The 20,618-nt window shown below is 39.8% G+C and overlaps 1 protein-coding gene across 3 annotated transcripts in view; it reads right to left on the reverse strand.

Moving 5' to 3' along the window:
- Positions 1 to 4,641: 4,641 nt before the first annotated feature.
- Positions 4,642 to 20,618, reverse strand: part of PRKCA (protein kinase C alpha) — a 284,791-nt gene continuing 268,814 nt past the window's right edge. For 2 of the 3 annotated variants that reach the window (XM_039501361.1, XM_039501360.1), the window contains 3 exons: positions 20,010 to 20,117; positions 15,470 to 15,610; positions 4,643 to 6,145 (listed from right to left, as the gene is read on the reverse strand). In XM_039501361.1, coding sequence (XP_039357295.1) covers positions 5,981 to 6,145; positions 15,470 to 15,610; positions 20,010 to 20,117 — 414 coding nt within the window. In that variant the 3' untranslated portion in view covers positions 4,643 to 5,980. Of the gene's footprint in view, positions 6,146 to 15,469; positions 15,611 to 20,009; positions 20,118 to 20,618 lie in introns of all 3 variants that reach the window. The other variant, XM_039501359.1, reaches the window with a different exon arrangement.

Consider the following 20,618-nt stretch of genomic DNA (forward strand, 5'->3'; position numbering starts at 1 on the left):
CAGAACACCAGAGCACCCCCCCTCTCGATTTTCTTATGAACAGGAGGGCTTTAGTGCATGATCATCATTCATGATAAGGCTATTTAGTTACCAATCATTACTGGCACCACTATTAGTTGATATGAAATCAGACATGGTTATTGTGTCAATTTTTATATAACACTTCACTTAAACATTTCAAATAGTTTCTAAGGTTAGGGAATTGAAGGAAAGAGTGGCTTGGCTTTTATATACTGTCTTTTACTTTTTAATGTAGCTAAATGTCTCCCTAACTAACAGCACAGAGATAACCGAGTTCCTGTATTTGACACAGATATTTGTAAAGATACAAAAACCATATACAACAATTTATGGCAATGACTAAAACAAACAAAATCACATTACATTTCCAGAAATTCCTTGGCAGGTTAGCACAGATATTGCAAACCAAATACTACAAATACTCTTTCTAATGATATCAAAGATTTATCACTGGTGTTTCCAGTGTTGTGCTTTGCTTAGTATGGAGTATCTTCTCCCTTTGGTGACTGCATATAACTCCGGCTCAGTTTAACTGGAGTCATGTGCATGCACTGAAGGGAAACATATCCATAAGTAAAAACAACAAGGAGTCCTTGTGACACCTTAGAGACTAACAAATTTATTTGGGCATACACTTTCGTGGGCTAAAATCCACTTCATCAGATGCATGGAGTGGAAAATACAGTAGTCAGGTATATATATATACAGTACATGAAAAGATGGGAGTTGCCTTACAGAGTGGGGGTCAGTGCTAACGAGACAGTTCAATTAAAGTGGAAGTGGGATAGTCTCAACAGTAGAATACCAACACCCATAAGTGTTATCAGCAATTGCAACTCTGGACCTTTAACATTCCACCTTTCCTGCAAGGAGACAAGCTTTTTCCCTGGTTTGTTTCACAGGAGCTCAGTTGTTTTCCAATGGAATTGACGCTGCAGGACAGGAAGGATTTGAAAGGATCAGAGTGTACACGTGCTGTCGGTTACTTTATTCACTAATGAATGGTTTTGACAGTATAATTGTATTTAGGTTGTAAAAAAAAAATCACATTTTATTTCTGCAGACTATGAAATATCTGAAGGCTAAATGTCCCCATCCCCCCCTGAATTTCTAACCTGGGTTACGTTGGCATTTTTAATGTTTGGAGTGTGTTCTCTCTTTATGCATGTGCAATTCCTGTTGAAAGCAACAGGAATGGAGTGCAGATAAATGGGCTCTGACTTTCAAGTCCGTATCCACGTAGCAGTCCTTACCTCACCCAAGTAACCCCACTGAAATCAATAGGACATGAATAAAGACTTGAAGGATTTTGCCCCCAGAGTGAAATCCACCCAATGCAGAGGACCAGTAGGAGGCCTAGGAAGCAATTCATTCGTTGAGGCCTTACGTGTGACTTGCGTGGTTCCAAGGTTTGTGCTAGCTCTCTGCATAGGGGTGGATTTCACCTACAGACAGGAACACATAGACCCTATTTATTTCACTGCTTACTCACTAATGCAGCTGTCTTTTTGCGTCAACCTGGGAAATGGACAGAGTTTGCATCTACAGAGAGTGTTTCTAACACATTATGTAGAGATGTGTTACTTGTAATTTTTTTTTAAAACCACTACTTTTAAAAATATGCAGTTTATTAGAGTGTTTGGGTTTTTTTAAGGGAGAAAATGGAATATGGTCAATCACAAGAAGTTTCAGATTAGCAGCCTGAAGCCAAAGCTTTTTCTCAGTAGTTAAAATTCACCTATGAATTGAGGTTTTAACAACCTCTTCGGAACATCTCTATAATTATCGGCCCTCAGCCCAATTTATCTCCAACAGGCACCTACAATTGCTGCAGCATAGTGACAGTATTACCTAATTGTGGGGGTTCTGGGCACTCTCGACTCCTTCAGAAGTCAAGGGGAGCAAAGTCCATTCAGGATCTTGTAAGATCAGGTTCTTAAAACTGTCACCTAAATTTTAATGCAACAAAATGTCAATTCTAGTTTTACAAACTCATGATATCAGGGGGTTTTATTGTCTCAAAGGGAAAGGTTCTAACTTAAATGAGGTCACTTTAATGTTAACGACTACTCATGTTAACCAAAGTTCTCTGGATAGCCACACCTGTATATAGATATCTGATAAATAAGAGCTGTATTAAAATGGCATTAGGAACTTTTGCTGTAAACTTAGGGTTTTACTTTCTATAATGCATTTTCAAATCACGAGGAAATCACTGGATGTGCCTTTTAAATTATGTGTAAAGGGCTGGTCCTAACATCAGGGCTCATATGAAACCTCGTGAGTAAAGCATAGTAGTTAATTAACGATAACTTGTCTAGACAGCCACTTTTAGACAGTTCTGCACAGTGTTGCCTTATTCCTGTAGGATGGGCAAGTTCTCAGTACCCTTTTGTTAGCATTACAAAAACCTACACAAGAAGACAGGAGAGGTCACACACACAGGAACTTTGAGGTAACATGATCAGAGATGACTTCCTGTTTTTAACCTAACCAATTGCAGAGCTTGTGCAAGTGCTTAAGAAAATAAAAATGAAAAATCTTGAGGAAATGAACAAAAGCAAATCATTTGGGGTTTGGATGTTGGACCAGCCCTTTAATGTTATGCCCCAGTAGGCACAGCACTGGTTAACATTTAAAATGTGGGTCTACAAACTGATACATTCCATAGCGCCACTTCACCCCGATACCTCCTAAGGAAAACACAAGTTCCGTATCTTGTCTACCAATCTCCTGTACAGCTTGGCTCTGTCCCATTTAGTCTCCCCTGCTGCTTCTCTCATCTCTAGATCTCCAGTGCTCTGCTATCCTTTTCTATTTTTTCCTTTTCAAAGTCTCTCCATTACCTAATGCCCAACATCAGACTCCAAGGGTACACTTACACTGCAATAAAAGACTACTGGCTAAGCCATGACTGGCCTGAGTCAGCTGACTTAGGCTTGCAGGACTCGGGCTGTGGGGCTAAAAATTGCAGTATAGATCATTGGACTTGGGCTGCAACCACGGCTCTGAAGCCTCGCAAGGGTGGAGGGTATCAGAGACCAGGTACAAGCCCAACTCTGAACATCTGCACTGCAACTTGTAGCCCCGCACTCCATGAGCCCAATTCAGCTGACTAGGCTCTGAGACTGGGTGCTGGAGGTTTTTTATTGCAGGGCAGACGTACCCGTAGAGTACATTTAATGACAGCTCCTGTCAGTATCGGCGGCTGTGACGTTAAGAGCCCCTTATTCTAAATCTGAGCCTTTGAAGTAATCTACTGAATCCACCATCAAATGTGGCATGATGCCTTGCTGGCCCTACCCTGTGTCAGGAGTTCGATGCTAGTAGATTAGAATAATGTAGTAGGTCATGAAATTCTTCAGGTGTCCACATCCTTTATGTTGACTACCCATGTTTTTAAAGATATATATGATATACAAACAAGACAATTCATTCTCAGGTTTGGCAGATAACTTAATATTTTGACACAGATTTTGTTTTAAATTATTATTCCTAAAACAATTTAAAATTTTGTTTGAAAGTTTCTGTAGTTCGGCAATAGCTTGAGCTCTGGTTTGTTTAAGGTGCTCCTCATTTGCAGTGTTCTTCTCTAAGATCTCAGAATGTTCCATTTTACCAGTAGCCCAGGATTACTCATTCACTTAGAGCTCGATCCCCAAAACTCATACTCGCATGAGTAGACCTTTTCTTCGGAGAGTGCTCCCAGCAATTGCAATGGGACTATTTGTCGGTGAAATCCACTCCTGTGCAGAAGATCAGCACAAGTCATGAGGACTATGCACCACTGACACCCTCAACAACTTTTGAGAGTAGAAGAGATACATAAGCTTTATACTGGCCCTCCGCACGTGGCTGAATTTCACCCAGACATAACTCCACTGCATCTGTGAGACTGCTCAAGGAAGTAAGGAACAGTCATATGAGTAACAGTTTACAAGATTGGGCCCTTCCACAGCATTTTGGCAGAGTTTAGATGATCTATTGTAATACAAAACTGATGTTACGGAAATTGCACCCTTCGTTGCAGATTCTGATAAATTTATAAGTATTTTATGGAAAATATTTTACTTTGCATGAAAGTAAGTTTACATGCTGGGAAAAAAATGGTAGATCAGTCTGCATGCAGCAATAGAGACAACATGCTTCTGGCATTGACATGCACATCCAGAAGGCAAAAAATGTCTAAGATCGCTAACATTAACAAGGCAAAAGGAAAAGGAAGGGTAACGACTATACCAATTTACATGCCGTAATGCAACCAAAATATGCACAAAAGTATTTAAGGATCTTTGAATCAATATCTTCTAGTAAGATCTAAGAGGAAATATCAATCATTTTAACCAGGTGATTGCTATGAGAGAAGACTGCATTAATTACAGTGTTCATCACTGCAAATAAAGAAAATCTATTTTCTTTTTTGCAAGTAATATATGTGAAATAAAAGCCTCATTGAATCTTGTATAAAACCTGCAGGTAGCCATTATTGTTTAAAAATAGATCTACATTAAAAAAAAACATAGTATATCCTATCCCACTGACTATATCCATAAACTAAAATAAAAAAACAAAACAAAAAAATTAGCAATAAAACATTAAGCTAAATCTAAATAATAATGCTCATTTAGAACAAGAACCTTCACAAACATAGCACAATTTTGTCTTATAATTTTTTTTAATATTCTCTTTATACTTGATACGATTATGTCAATAATAGAGATTTGCTTATTATTAAGGGTTATTATTAAACATGCAAAATTCATTGCATGAAGCATATGCAAAATGTATTAAATTCCCTTCTACCAATAAAACAATTTTTAACTGCTTTTTCTTTCAGGCTCCCATATTCTACAGCTCCATGGGCTGTAAACCAATATTTTTCTAAGTTACCTTGGGGAAAGCAGGAAGTGACTCTGAACTCCACACTGTCATTAAATTACTGCACACTGCTCTCCTCTACTACCCTATTCTGCAGCCTACTAAATGAATAAGTGTGAGTGGGTTGTAAGGGGTTACAGTTCTGTTTCACACTCTCATTAACAAAAGTTTTATAGCAAAATATTGGTATTAGTAGAACTGGCTAACAATGAACTTGAGTAGTGGAGTAAATTAAATTAATATAACTAACAATGGCACCCTGGATCACAGAATAATCTCATGGAGATTAAAGTTAACACAAGTATTATTATTTTTATTACTATTAAATATGCAATTTTATCCTTGAGCTAATATTTGTCCTGTGCGCTAGTTACCATCAGTCCTAAATATCTGGCCTCTACTGAAAATCTGTTTAAATTTGTGTCTGCTTTGTGCAATTGAGTCTCAAAGCACAGGAGTCCGACATTATTTCATTAAAAAAACCCAGCCTGGTACATGTCCATATTTTTCTAAAAGCAATAGTTTTGAAACATCTTGCTTTGAACAATCTTACACAGTGCCCGCCCCTCGCACCCCTCCCTTTCAGTCACTTGTGCTGTCGTTTCATCAGGAAGACCAAAAGGAAGAGCAGTCCCTCAGGGCCTACTGCTCACATTTCATGCTATCCACATTTAAGGGCTGAAGACTTTCCATTTTAAGGTGGGGTTGTTGTTTTTTTCAGCCTACTTGATGCTGTTTCATTCTTTCTAATACGCTTTTCCAGGGCCGGAGGGGAGGTGGAAAAGGACAATAGAAATTATGCAAATATATTAAAATATACTGAAAATGGCTAACTTCATAAGAATAACCCTACAGCCAGTAGTGTGAATAAATGGACACTGTGTATTACATGAGCTCCTACTAAGACAACTTCTCTTTGCTGCAAAGCCAAATCCTGAATGAGTGTCCTTTTCCCTCCCCTTCCTCCTGTACTTTTTACCCTACAATTTCCAGGCCCAACTGGAACCAACAAGGCAAAGGCCTAAAAATTCTAGGGCAAAGGTCTATTTTCCACTGTGTGATTTGTTCATGTCTATTAGCTTCATACTACACTTAGTAAGCTTGGGTGTACAAATTGTGGGTTGATATAGGAGAACCCTTCAAAATCTGTTTGGTCTATGTTAGAAATGACCAGCTGATCAGGCGGTGTTAACACTGGTTGTCCTCGAGTAAAGAATTTGTCGAAGTTTTCAGCACCTTTGCCACACTAAAAGAGAAAAGGGAAAAAAATATCATTAGATGATAAAAAAAACATCAACACCACCTACTGGCAGCGCTGCCTCTTGGCAACTCATTCAGGACAGATGTTGTGGGATTCTCTCACGTTTTACCTTTACAGGAAGCTAGGATGCAATTTTCTTCCCGGATGTTAAAACATATGGCAAAGATGCAAGGTGAGGAGAAAATGAAAAATGTGTAATGCATGGAGTAAGTAGCAGGATTGTGATGTCATGGAGTTCTTTCCAGGAGTACTGTGTGGCCAGGGCTGGCTCCAGACCCCAGCGCACCAAGCGCGTGCTTGGGGCGGCATTTTGCCGGCAGGGCGGCAGGCAGCTCCAGCGGACCTTCCGCAGTCATGCCTGCGGGAGGTCCGCTGGTCCCGCGGCTCCGGTGCACCTCCCGCAGGCATGACTGCAAGAGGTCCCCCGGAGCCGCGGGACCGGCAGTGCGCCCCCTGCTTGGGGCGGCCAAATTCCTAGAGCCGCCCCTATGTGTGGCTCAGGACTATGGTACAAATATGAATGGAAAAGGTGGGGCAAACCTCCCCCTGCAGCTACTCAGGTAGATGTCTTTGTTCCACAGAGTTATCGTGTGAGTAAAATTACTCATATATATATATATAAAGCTGGAAGCATGAATCTGTCAATTACTGGCAGCATTATACAGCTTGGAAGGATTAGATTTTTATCAGTAAATGTCAAATTCACTGCACACACAAACTGATGAAAAAAATACTTCCATCAATAATAACTGACATTTACAGATAGGCAAAGTAAGAAAAATGCTGCTTGCCAACTCATGAGAGTTTATTTTAAGGATATTTACTTTGTATATTTTGACATGTGATGTTGACAATTTGAGTTTCAATGGTTATAAAGCTTTCACTTTTTATATCTCGGTGTCCACTGTCATTAAATAATTATTGTCTGAACCCCCGATGGTCTGATGCACTATAATTTCCCGCAACTGTAAACATTTAAATATGTGAAAATAGGAAAAAACACTTTAAAATAAACACTGATATTATCTGTCAAAATGGTAAACAAATAAAAACTGAATTCTGCCAAGCCTAATTCTACAGCGTGCATCTGACTATGAACTTTGACTCCCAGCTCTTTTTCAGCTGGACCTCACATGAGTATGTCATTGTTCACAACTATGCACTTTCTTAAAACTTTGTCTTGCCTCAAAGAAAAACTAACCCAAATGCACCATAACTCCCACGTGGAGAATTGAGAGACTGGCTTGTGTTGAACCCGAGCAGACCCCTTTGTAACTTAAGCCTGGTGAAGTTCTATCCAGTTTGGTAGGTACACTTTTAGCATGCTATTTTCTGGGTCTCTAAGAGTATGTCTACACGGCAATTAAAAACCCGTGACTGGCCTGTGTCAGCTGACTTGGGCTCGTGTGGCTCAGACTAAGGGGCTGTTTAACTGCAGTGTAGAGGCTTGGGCTGGAGCCTGAGCTCTAGGACCCTGCAAGGTTATTGAAATGATACTGAATTCTAAAGCAGCAGCCGATCCTGAAATCAGCTTTGCAAGACATTTATTCCAACTCACACGTCAAGACTATATGAGATTTCTTAGATAGGAGAGGCAAGTTGTGTCTGCCAAAGGAAGGAGTCATAAAGGCCCGGAGTGGAGATGGCAGGACACAACTGGTTCTGTTTCACAGATAGGGAGACCTCTCTTCTCATAAAGGCCAAAGAGGTATAGTTGTGTATATCAGCTGCACGCAGAAAGCAATTGAGTCAGAACATAAACATGAAGAGCTCAGTTGTCATGGAAAGCTTGAGGGCAGCATTGAGGAGGGCAGAAAACACTCAGAGCAAAGCAGCATTACTGGCAAGTAAAAAGGGGATGGAGGAATGGAACGAGCACAACAAAACTAGCTTGGCTGGAAGAAACTGAGTGCACACTCCGGTAATACTGGACTTTGTATCCTCTGGAGAAGCCTGAAGGAACTTAAAAGCAAATCAGGTTCTCTCCATGATATAGTGGTACAGTGCAATACTGGGTGATGTGTGCCTGTACTACAAGTCCTGTGAAAATGTCTTCCCATTATACCTGCTCCTTTACTCTCTGCTAACTTCTGTAGGGTGTCTGCACTACTTTACATTACATTTAATGGGAATGTTTGCATTCATCCTTCAAGGATGATATACCACTATGCACACCCTTCTAACCTGGGAAATGGGGTAGGGCTGAAGAGGAGTAGAGGGAACTCAAGTGATCAGATACATGGTTCATATGCTACTTTGGACACAGTTCACTTACACCGTGTTCCCAATTATCTTGTAGAGCAGGAAGCAGAAATAATAATGATACTGAAGTGTAAGCAAAGCTGCAAAGAATTTTTGCTGTCTTGGGCACAAGATGCCTTATGTTTTAAATAAAAACTGCATGCGCAGGACACTGACTATAGTGTTCACAAGGCTATTTGTTCAGGTTATTACCAACACAAACAGAAAAACACTCCAACCGGTTAAAGAGTTATGTTAGTTTGCTTATCATTTCACCCAGTGTTCTGAATATGTGCTCACCGAATACCTCGATGCCCACTGAAGCCAGTGCATTTTGGTACAGAAGTGCTGAAGAACAAGAATGGACAGTACTGAATTTTGGTGAAGGGTAAAACTCCATCTTCAGAGTTGTGAGAAAGCAGGCATGTTCCACAATTAATAACTATCAAATCAATCTAGAGTCATGGCAATCAATTCAAAGCAGCAGTAAAGGGGCTTACTTAACAGGGAAACTTTATAAAAATTTTTTTTTAAAAAGATCTTTGACAAATGCATCTTATGCCGCCAAAAGAAAAACTGATGCCCGATAAGTTCTTTCAGTCAATGGAAGCTCAGCAGGTGACGCAAAGATGAACCATTTAAATAATTTTATCACTGATAGTCTAACCACCTGCTTTATAAATCTTATTACCACAAAATTGCTGTAACTGGCATAACTCTGAAGAGTAAGACTGTTCTATGTCTTGATGAAAAATTCTTGTTTCAGTCACTGTTCCCTGTTGCATAGGCTAGAATTAGAATATTCTAAACACACACAGGAAGGTGACATCTCCTTCAAGCTGCTATCACAGATTGTTGGTCAAATACCAGTAAAACAGCAAAAGAATTTAATCTAGAACCTGCAAATATTTTATTATTGGGTTGCGCTGGTACATAACCTTCCTAAACTATACACTGTAATCAGAGATGGTTTGGGAAGGCTCACACTATTAATTATATTCCATGTGTGTTCCTAAACAAATTGCCACTAGCTGACATGAAATTAAGTTTGTATTTAATCTACTGAAATGCAAAATATCTGATCTCCTCTGGCCCTGTATAAAAATTACTTGGACTTAAAACAAAAGTGAAACATTAACTGGCTTTTTTTTGTCATTTTGTTTTACATGAAGTCTAAAAATGTCTCCAAATAATCTTTTCCTACCCTCATTCATGAACAGCAACTACAGTATGTCATCATATAGCTTGTGTCAGATTTCTTACGCCCCGTCTGCAGCAGATGCTTACGTTGATTCAGGCACACGGGTGGTAGTAACTTTGGGAGTCCTTGGTTAGAAAGGCCACAAACATTTTTAATGTTGCATCATCTATTCCTTCTAAGAGGAAATCTAATTATCAGGTTGTTAAAAATGCCTCTGGCACCCAGTGGCCTACACCAAGACTTCCATTATTGCTAACCTTATTGGAGCTGAAACAGGACTAGCAACAGTGGAAAATTTTGGGAAAATGTCTCCATTGTTGATCCCCTTTCTACTATGTCTTTAGTCACTTAACAATAATTCTGCATCTGGCAGGAATGAATCCCATTACAATCTTTATCACATTCACTATTGCTTGTAGTTTTCAAAGTGTAAAATTATTTTCCTTTAGACTAGTTTTTGTTTCCTTTTAATTTCTGCTCCGACTCTTGACACATACTGTTTAAAATTTGCCAAGAGATTATCCGAATTTTTGAAAATCTAGTTTCTGAAACAGGGGTTTTCTTCCCAGGTTTCTGTGTTTAGATGGATGACCATTCGTGGGTAGCTTTCAAAACAAGCCTGGTGAATTGGTAACTGGATAAAAGATTTTTTCACGGGAACGGTACAAATTCATATCTTGCGTAGGTCTAGGTCATCCAAAAATCATTTCATGGCAGTTTGGTGGACTATGTGAAATATATTAGAGCTCTCAGCCATGTTCCTGGTAAACAGGCCGTATCCAAAAAGCACTTTGCATCTGTGACAAAATGTCAAGTTGTAGGATTCCACATGAAGCTGAAGAACTATCCCTCCGATGCAGACACACACAAACTCTTGGTTTGGAGTTAAGGAGACCTGCTTGGCCTGGCTTTCACCAGGAGGTCAGGCTAGATGAACATGATGGTCTCTTCTGGCCTTAAAAGTCTGAGAGTCAGTAGAACAGTCCTGCAGCTCCATGCAAGGTCCTAAAGCCTGAAAATCTCCTATAACACTCTTCCTGGAAGTATCAAAAGAAAGTCCAAGGAGAGAACAGGCAGTGGGGTTTGAACTTTCTTTTTCAGCCAATTCAGGTTTGAGGCAGGAGGTGCAAACTAGCCCATTCTGCATTCGTTCGATGGATAACTGAGGAAATCAATCCCCCGAGACTATCCAGGAGTCTGGCATCTTTCACAAGCAACTAAATTCACTTAAAAAATAAGAAAAAAAAGACAGAGTTTCTTCCCTATTCATTTTTTTTTGCAGAGTATGACAGATTTGTGTATGTCTGTATGTAACCATAAACCCCATTTTGTTTTGTAAATGATATTTTGATTATAAACGGTCTGTGCTTCACTGTTGCCTTTTAACTTCCAACTTGGACTTGGCTATTGTGGTTATTAGCAAAGACTCTCTGTGCCCCTAGCAGCGGACTAGCGATGGAGCGCAAGCAAGAGTCATTAATATGAATGATCTTCCATTCAAATGGAAGCATCTTTAGAACAATGAGCTGGCTGCAGCCAAGAACAATCAGTGTCCCAGGTGGAATTTAACTAAGCAATGAAGCACCCGACAAGGGACATGAAGCCACTCAGGGGTGTCACCTGAGAGAGGGGGCTGAAACTTTGTAAAAGGACTTTCTTCAGCAAGGGGAAAGGAGGCCACAACAAAAAGATAAGGCTGGCCAGGAGGAAAGGAAGAATTCTGGACCTGCTAGAAGGACACCGACTAAGACCCAGAGGACTCTGAAGGGGTGAGGAAAATGAGACAGGGACATTTGTGCAGGCTTTGTTATTTTTCCATAGACCTCTATCTTTCTTGTGTTTGTCTATGGCAGGAGTTGGCAACCTTTCAGAAGTGCTGTGCCGAGTCTTCATTTATTCACTCTGATTTAAGGATTTGCGTGCCAGTAATACATTTTAACGTTTTTAGAAGGTCTCTTTCTATAAGTCTATAATATATAACTAAACTATTGCTGTATGTAAAATAAATAAGGCTTTTAAAATGTTTAAGAAGCTTCATTTAAAATTAAATTAAAATGCAGAGCCCCCCCAGACCAGTGGCCAGGTCTTGGGCAGTGTGAGTGCCACTGAAAATCAGCTCATGTGCCGCCTTCGGCACCCGTGCCATAGGTTGCCTACCCCTAGTCTATTGTCAGCAAAAAAAGTCCTATCCTGCAAGCCCACTTTCTCCTGGTTAGTCCCTTACAGGACTATGTGTATAAGAACTACTTGTGCATATAAAAGTTGCAGGACTGGGCCTCAAGGAACTGATTCCCTATTTCAGTTACAAGAGCCACTTACACCTAGTAAGATTTTCTGCAAAGTGACATAATTAAATCCAGCTTTACAAATACCTGTAGGCTCTTATGAAGATGTTTTTACCCGAAAATCAATGTAAATAGAATTAGTTACTAGGATGTATTGGTAAACCAATAACAAAGGACACAAGATTTGTATTTAAAATGATTGTCTAAGAAAGTAAAGCAGCCACATTAATACTAGATTTATCTAGGTATGTTTCAACAGCAACCTGTATAAATAAAATAAGTCATAATCAGCAGCCGAGAAAAAGCACAGCTGGTGATGAATCCCCTATTATGATATAAATAGGAGCTGTGATAGAGCTTTCTGCAATTAAATGTGACATACTGGAATTAGATTGTATTTCATGCTTTTAGTACTTTACACCCTTTAATAAAGTTTCATATGGGAAATGTGGGTCTAGAGCCTGTGATGTGCTGAGGTTATTCTCCTTAACTTCCGTGGGAGTTCAGCACACTCAGCTCTTTGGAGGATCAGACATGCTGATACTAATGGAGATATGGTTTATTTTTAGCTTTAATTTTGACACAAACATTGCATGACGAATAATGTACATAATTTGTGTCTGAAAAAGCAATTCCCTAGCTGTCTGCCTGGTTGGAGAACCACCAATGGTCATGAATAGAACCATGTGCGTTTCCTTACTTATTTACACAATTGTGTGTGTGTGTGACACATTCACTTTTCATGATAAGCCTGACTTTTACTAGCCCAGTATATAGGTCTCTTGGTATGCAAGCACACCTCCTGTTGAGGTTAAAGTATGCATATGACTCTCAAAAAGAGACGACTATACATAGGTGCAGGAAATAGAGGTGCATGGGGTTTCCATTGTATACAGGATTTACACCTTGGTTCAGATAAGAGGAGATATGATTGCACTCTTTAAATATATCAGAGGGGTAAATACCAGGGAAGGAGAGGAATTATTTCAGCTCAGTGCTCAGTGCTAATGTGGACACGAGGACAAACGGATATAAATTGTCAGTCAGGAAATTCAGGCTTGAAATTAGACGAAGGTTTCTAACCATCAGAGGAGTGCAATTCTGGAACAGCCTACCGAAGGAAACACTGGGGGGCGAAGGACCTCCATGACTTTAAGATTAAGCTAGATAAGTTTATGGAGGAGATGGTATGATAGGATAACGGGCTTAGTCAATAGGTCAATTAAGTGCCACACTGGTAATTAGTACAATGGGTCAATGATAGGATATTGTTAGCCTTTTTCCAGAGGGTCTGGCTGGAGAGTCTTGCTCGCATGCTCAGGGTTCAGCTGACCGCCATATTTGGGGTCGGGAAGGAATTTTCCTCCAGGGTAGATTGGCAGTGGCCCTGGAGGTTTTTCGCCTTCCTCCGAAGCATGGGGCAGGGTCGCTTGCTTAAGGAGTGGGTGGATCGGCTTATGTGGCCTGCATCTTGCAGGAGGTCAGACTAGATGATCATAATGGTCCCTTCTGATCTTGAATTCTATGATTCTATGATTCTATGAATGGCTCTCAGCACCCCCACTATAAAATCTGTTCTAGCACTCCTGAGAATATATGCTCTCCTTGGGTAGCACCTGCCCTCTGTTCACTGATCCATCTTTAGTGAGATTTACTCTAACATTCCAAACCTCTGAATAGCTTCAAACAGCTGCCATCAACTGGCCAGAGAAATGTACTTTTTTTTCCATAAGTGAAGAGTCTGCACAATCTCCCATCCAACCTCCCTGACCCCTAAATACAGAGCACTGGCCCAAGAACCATGAGCCACAATATTCAGTCCTGCATAGGGACAGGTTTGAGGTCTGATATCTTCTGACCCTGAAGAGCAAGAATTGAGCATTTTTATATTATTGGAAAGGGTTGATTCTAATGAAACACACAGCATTTACCTCCAGCCATGAAATGTACCCAAATATCAGATCTCACAGTAAAGGCAAGCTATTCAGGTCATTCGTTTATAGAAGAGTTTTAATCTAAACTAATTTATTGGGATTTTTCTCCTACTCTGAGCCCTCTAGAGTTACTATAACATAAAAAACAAAACCAAAAAACCCCTTTCCAAAGCATTTCTAACATTGTTTTTCTAAAAAACACATAGCATATGCAGAAATACATGATAGCATGGTATTGTATAAAGCTTTGTGATGACCTATGTCACTCAAGGTTTCATCACTCCTGAGTAATGTGGCCATCCCGGACTCATGCTGATAAAACAATTATAGCATACTGTCATGTGCTCCCCATCCATCTGCATGGAGGATGATTACATAGATTCCTTTCATCTTATGTTACTAAATAGAAACAAAACAAGTGTTGTAGAGGAGAGCTGCTACAGTAAGACATCTTCCAGGGGTCTCTGGCAGCTTTGGCCTTCTTCTTCCTCAGATTTAACCTATTTTCTCTTTTGAGCCTTTGTTTATCAATCACGTTACAAGCTGAAAGAAATTCTGAGCTGGATGACAAACACTAATTCTTCAAAGTAGATTAGACTTACTGTACTCACATTAATTAAGGGATCAATTACTTATTTGGATTTCTAAAACTGTGCCTATCCAATGGTCCAGATACATCCACACTACACAGTAACAAACCTTACCCATAAATCAGATTGATTATAGACTCTCCTCCACTATGAACATGGCACGAAAACCACCCTAGTAAATTGCCTATATCCCTTCATTAATCTACCCTCTTATTGAAAACCTTGGGAGAGAGAAGAGCCTTGTGGCACACCCGGAAATTCAACCAACTTGGACTCTGTCAAACCAATATGGGAAGCACAGTTCGAAGTTGAAGTTTTTTAGTGAAAATACCCCAGCAGTTATACCATGGGCTGTCAGTTCAAGTGTTCAGTGTGGAAGAGCTGCCATGCCCTCAAAGAGACAGGCAATTTCTCAGGTAAATAGGCACCATGCCATTTAGAGCTTTCCAGATTAAAACCTAGCTCCTTAAACTGAAGCCAGTGCAGATCACGGAGCACAAGTGTTGGGTGCTCCTTGTGGGGAAACCCCATCAAAAGTAGGCAGTCTGCTGAATTGTGCACTGGATGAGGTTTCCGAATGGTGCTCAGGTGTAACTAACATTATGGTAATGCAATTCTGAGCTGCAAATACATGGATAACCAACAAGGCCTGTGCCTAAAAGAATAGGTCACAACACTTCAGCCAAACATAGATAGAAAGCATTAAGGAAGTAGGGATTTTATTTTACAGAAATCTCTGCAAATTGACTCCCATTTAGTCAACTGTGTGTTTTCATGTAGCACAGCTATATCAAAGGCTTCCTATCAGGAACTCAGCAATACTTTTGTGGCATTTTTGATGATGCACGACCTACACTGGGTTATGCTAGAGCATGGGGGAGTCCTAGTGACATTGCATGGCAGTCTGTCATCATCAAAGTGCTTGGTTTAAGAAATGTCACACCTCTTGGGATACAGCTGTCTTGCACTGCCATCAAGTTGGCATTAGCCTCACACCACAGAGAGGCTTGACTGCAAACAGTGCATTTTAATAGGGAGACATCCTGCGTCTCACTCACCACTTTAGGCTTGAATGGCGGCTGAATCTCTCTGTTCTCCAGTTTCTCCCAGTCGATTCTCCTGAAGAATGCATGCTCCCTGACATCTCGCTCCCCCTCAGGCCCACAGCCAAGCCTTTTTGCAGGGTGTTTTGTCATTAACTATAAATCAATAAAACACCAAATGTTTAAATTGACTTTTGGAATGAAAGAGTAACCGACTGTCCACAGGTGGAATTGCTATTGCTCCTCATGTCAAGATGTAGCTCAGCAATAAAATCCGTGTGAAAAGCTATACTTTATTTTTAAAGTGTTAATTTCTTTATTTCAAAGCTAGAGATTGCCTGTAGGCACTGAAAATAAAGGCCACTCTTTAAACCCTGCTTTTCTCTTTCGTTACACAAAGGTTACTGATATGGGAACAAATTTAGGCACGGTATAGGTGGGCACAATGGAATTACATCTGCATTCATCATGTCTGAATTCAGCCCTTGTTACTATTAAACGTAGCCTTGTACATATCCAGAACAGGCTCTACTCGGCTTCAGAAATCAATTAAACTTGATAAATTCCATTATACTGAAACATTTAAAGTAGAAGTTTCCTATAATTTTTCTGAGCGTGTTCTGGACAGCGCCTGTCATTTTTTGGCAGCCTCCTGACAGTAACTAATCTGTGCGTCTCTCCTTACATCCTTAATACCAACTTGATCAATATTAAATACCAGCAGCACAAAGAAACCACACTCACAAAGAGGAGCAATAATGCACAGTCATATGTGCCCTAATTAGCAAGCTCCTCCATGGAAATGAGCTGTCAATGAGTATGAGCACTGGCAACTAAGGAATGCAGCCCTCAACCAATATTATGGGACTTCTGGAATCTTGCTTTATTCTAGAAGAGTGGGTGCCATTAATAAATGAGCATTTACTGCATTTCCTTATTTAATGTTACTGTAATATTTGCCATATTCCCTATCTCCAGAATGGGAAATTTAATGAGTGGGATAGTTGTGATAACTACTGCAATAAAACTCTTTACAATTATTTAATTGCACACATTAATAGCATTAATAGCAACGTGTGTATAGCCAGCATTTAAAACAAAAAATCGAGCCTAACGTCACACTCCTAAGTTTGTGTATTAGACAGCTAAACAAGTCACATATCTTTGTTCACCTAGTTAAACAAGTCCATGTACATAGATGATCATTTTATCATACTTTTTGTTAATAACAATAAGAACAATGATACAAAACAGGGAACCAAAGGGATTTAAGGAAACAAAATATATATAAGGTTTGAAACACCTTGTTCTTCATGCTTAAAACAGCTGCTCACCATTTCTGTTAACTTTACTAAAATGTGCAATTCGACAGCTAGTGACGTCAGAAAGTGTTGCTTATGGTTGTATTAGTACTACATTCTATTCCAAAATAATAACCCCTGCCAAAAATGAAGACTTGTGAATTAGTTGTACAGTTGCCAACCAGAAGATACAAGCTCAAGAGCAAGCAGGATTCCTTGGTTTTGGCCAGTTGAGGCTAAATATTTATGTTGTTGAAAAGTACAGCACCATGCAAATAACATTTCCTACCACAAAAATAAGTACTGTAGCAGCACTGTCTGCACTTAGAGGTACTACTTTGAATTCTACTCTCCGGGTGTCATGTAGGAAGCTCTGTTGCTGGCTTCTCATAAGACTACACATGTGCGAGAAAGGGATTTTAGAAGGGTACAAAAGGACATAACATGTCTCCTGGGGTCATTTCAATCACAAAAATGTTCCACAGAGATAGCAAAGAAATCATTCACCTTGAATGACGGTCTACTCAGTAAGTTCATCTGGATTTGAGAGATGGTAACAGGAAATTACAGAGTCATTTCTGTGCTTGACACCTTTCCCACGCTGCTCTGAACTTTCCCTTCTTCAGAGTACTAGATGCTCAGAAAGTATCTTTTGTGAGGAACTATCTGTCCATTATAGACAGAGGGAATTCCAATAGTTGAGATTTAGGAAAGCTGTTTTTGTCCATTATAAACTGACAGGACCCTCTAACCAACAAAAATTATGAGGTGAGCACGCTGTACTTTGTTGGATGCAAATTTTACTTTTAAATATGTCAGCAGTATCAGAGTTTTTGGGTGTGGGGGGTCTACTCAATCTGCTAATAATGAAAAATCTAGAGAGCTGAGTGAGCATAAATGCAGCTGTGTGTAACTCTTGTGGAACATTTGTGACAATATTTTAGCATACTTGGGGAATGCCATTAAAGCAGTTTGGCTACAACACACACTTCAGTGTTAGCAGACAATGGGTACTGAGAGATGCCAAATCCAAGCTGTACAGAGATCCTGCAGTCCAGGGGAATCATTCTAGCAAAAGGTTCAAGGCTGGTTCTCAGAGAACTAAGGGTTGCATAGCTTCACATCACAGCTGAGTAATTTTCAGTCTCAAGTCAGATTAAACTCTTAAAAAACAATGCTGCATTTTATTTATTATTTAAGACAGGATGGCTGGAAAAGGGATATCAGGCCAGATTAGAACCAAATTTTTAGTTGTGTTAGCTAAATCTCTCTAAAACTACTACTAAGACTACTCTGAAACCTAAAGCTCTCTCTCACACACAGTTGCAATGAATATTATTTTTAAAATTAAAATGTAAACAACACGAACACACATTTCCCTTAGTGCTTACAACCCAAACATTGTGGGACTCTTGTTAATACAGGAGAACAGGAAAATCAACCTAAGAAATATTGAGAGAAATACCAAATGTAAACAAGGAGATTAAAAAGTGAAAAGAAAAAGCAGCATTTAAGATTCTTTCATTTTAATAACGTGAAGCATTGTCTGTAATGTAAGAAAGGAGATTAGACTTTAGGCTACACTGATATTTATCTGGACAGTTTCCTTACGAACATGATTAGCTTTGTGACACTTATGTAGCATCCTTTATCCTGAGGACTGCAAAGGGCTTTAGAAAAGATGTTGTGAAATGCAGCCACTTCTGGGACTGGGAGTGTCACTATTTCACATAAAGGGCAATGCAAAGAGGAAGGGGGAAAAGAGCAACGTTTGGCTAAGGACACCAGGACAAACTTTTCCTTTTAGGAAAAATGACATGGGATTTTTCCTATTTCCACATACAGGATCCTCAGTCAAAATACCCCACCAATACTGTAGTTGTACAGAATTTAATTTCTCCGCATATGAAGAATGGACCCTCGTGTACAGGAATTAGAGTATTCTACAGTAATGAATGGCAAACACTGCATCTTGAGATAACAGTCTGGGTGACTGGTATACAATAATGTAGTGTTTCTTTTTTATAAGGAAGATCCAACTTGACCCCAATAGGATTTGAACTGTGGCAGGAGGGTTATGTAATTTCAATCCTGAGCTATAGACATTTATGTCGTTCCCCTGCTATGTTGCAATGGCCTTGGATTTATTGTGATAAATGAAATATCTTTTCATTTTCTCAATGATTTTATCTTTAAAGAAAAAAATGGAGTCAGCTACAGTACTACATATGCAGTTCCAAAGGACACTCTGAACTATTTAAACTCTGCACTATTTAAATGCATTAAAATTTAACCAGGTGAAGAAGAAATAGACATCTCAAATTCACATTTTGGAAGAGCTGCAGAAATGAGGTGCTCCAGGAAATGATATTGAGTCAGGAAAAAGTCAACACAAACTTTTCTTTGCTAATTCTCTGCAGTCACATCAATGCTTTCCCCAAAACACCCATTAAAATAGTCTACAATCAGAGATGACCTTAAGCCACAAAGCTTGGACCTGGATCAGAATTTCCTCACCATTCACTGGTGTTTAGACTGGAGGTTTTTGTTCAGGCTGATTTCTATCTAAATTCTAAAATGACTCCTGTGAATCCACCGTTGTTTGCAGTGACGTTGTAGCCCTGTTGGTTCCAGGATAGTAGAGAGATAAGGTGGGTGAGATAGTATCTTTTACTGGACCAACTTCTGTTGGTGAAAGAGACAAGCTTTTGAGCCACACAGCTCGGTGTAAATTGATCCAATAAAAGACACTATCTCACCCCTCTTGTCCCTCCTGTTAATTCCTTCAGTTCTTCCTATCGGGTCAAACACACGGGCCCCAGTGCTGTAGTATGCCTCCTGCAAAGTGCTGTGTACTGTCAGCTCCCAATTGGCATCAATTAGAGCTGAGACAGCTTGGCACCTTGCACGATCTGACTCACAGTGTAGACAATTTAAGAGGTGGGAAAGGCTCACACAACCACCCTGTTTGTAGCTTCTGCTTTGAATTTGTCTGCAACGGATTCTGAAATCTTCTCCGACCACAAAATACACATGCACTGCAGGAAGAGTTGACACACTTGCAGCCCTGGCCTTTGGCAGAGGCCAAGTGAGGATGCAGGCAATCATCCATGTTATCTGCCTAAAAACCAGGCTGGACAGTGCTTATATTTGGAAAACCCCAGTGGTATAAACTCAGTCAAACTCCACAAACTTTGGTTATTTAACGCACTCTGTTGACAAAGGACCCCATGATATAGCAACAACTTGCTTACCCCTTTGCAGATAGAAACAGCTTCTTTGGACAGTGATTTAGGATAGGAAACATTATGCTCCATTATGGACTGGAAGAGTTCATCTTCATCCTCCCCATCAAATGGAGGCTGTTCAAGGAAAATAAAGGAGGTAAAATTACGTGGTGTTAATTTTAATTCCCTCTAAATGTTATTTATTTACTGGAAAGCAGATACATTACTGAGGAGTTTTACATTTACAATGTACTCAACAATGCTGGTTATCTAAGGGTTTGTTTATCTTTAATTAGATCTTTTTAAAGTTACCTTGCTGTAGCCATCCTAAATCAATCTAATCAGTACTTGGTTTAGGCCATTACTTTCAATGACTTTGATCTAAAGTGTCATGTAATTCCAATGATGCTCCCATTTGATTTATGGGTAAATAGTGTCTCTGTGAGGGGACGATAGTGTAACAAGTATGGGCTACATTTGTGTTTAAAAGATGGTGTGAGGATGAAGAAAGCCAGCACAAGATCCATGGGTACTGCTTAAGTCCCACATAAACCCTGAACTAAGAGTTTAAGTGGGACTTAAGTTTTGCATAGGCCTTCTAGCAGCCCTTTGGCACAGGGGTGAATCACCCAGAAA

The sequence above is a fragment of the Mauremys reevesii genome, linkage group 15, assembly GCF_016161935.1.
Source record: "Mauremys reevesii isolate NIE-2019 linkage group 15, ASM1616193v1, whole genome shotgun sequence".
Classification (NCBI taxonomy): Eukaryota; Metazoa; Chordata; order Testudines; family Geoemydidae; genus Mauremys; species Mauremys reevesii.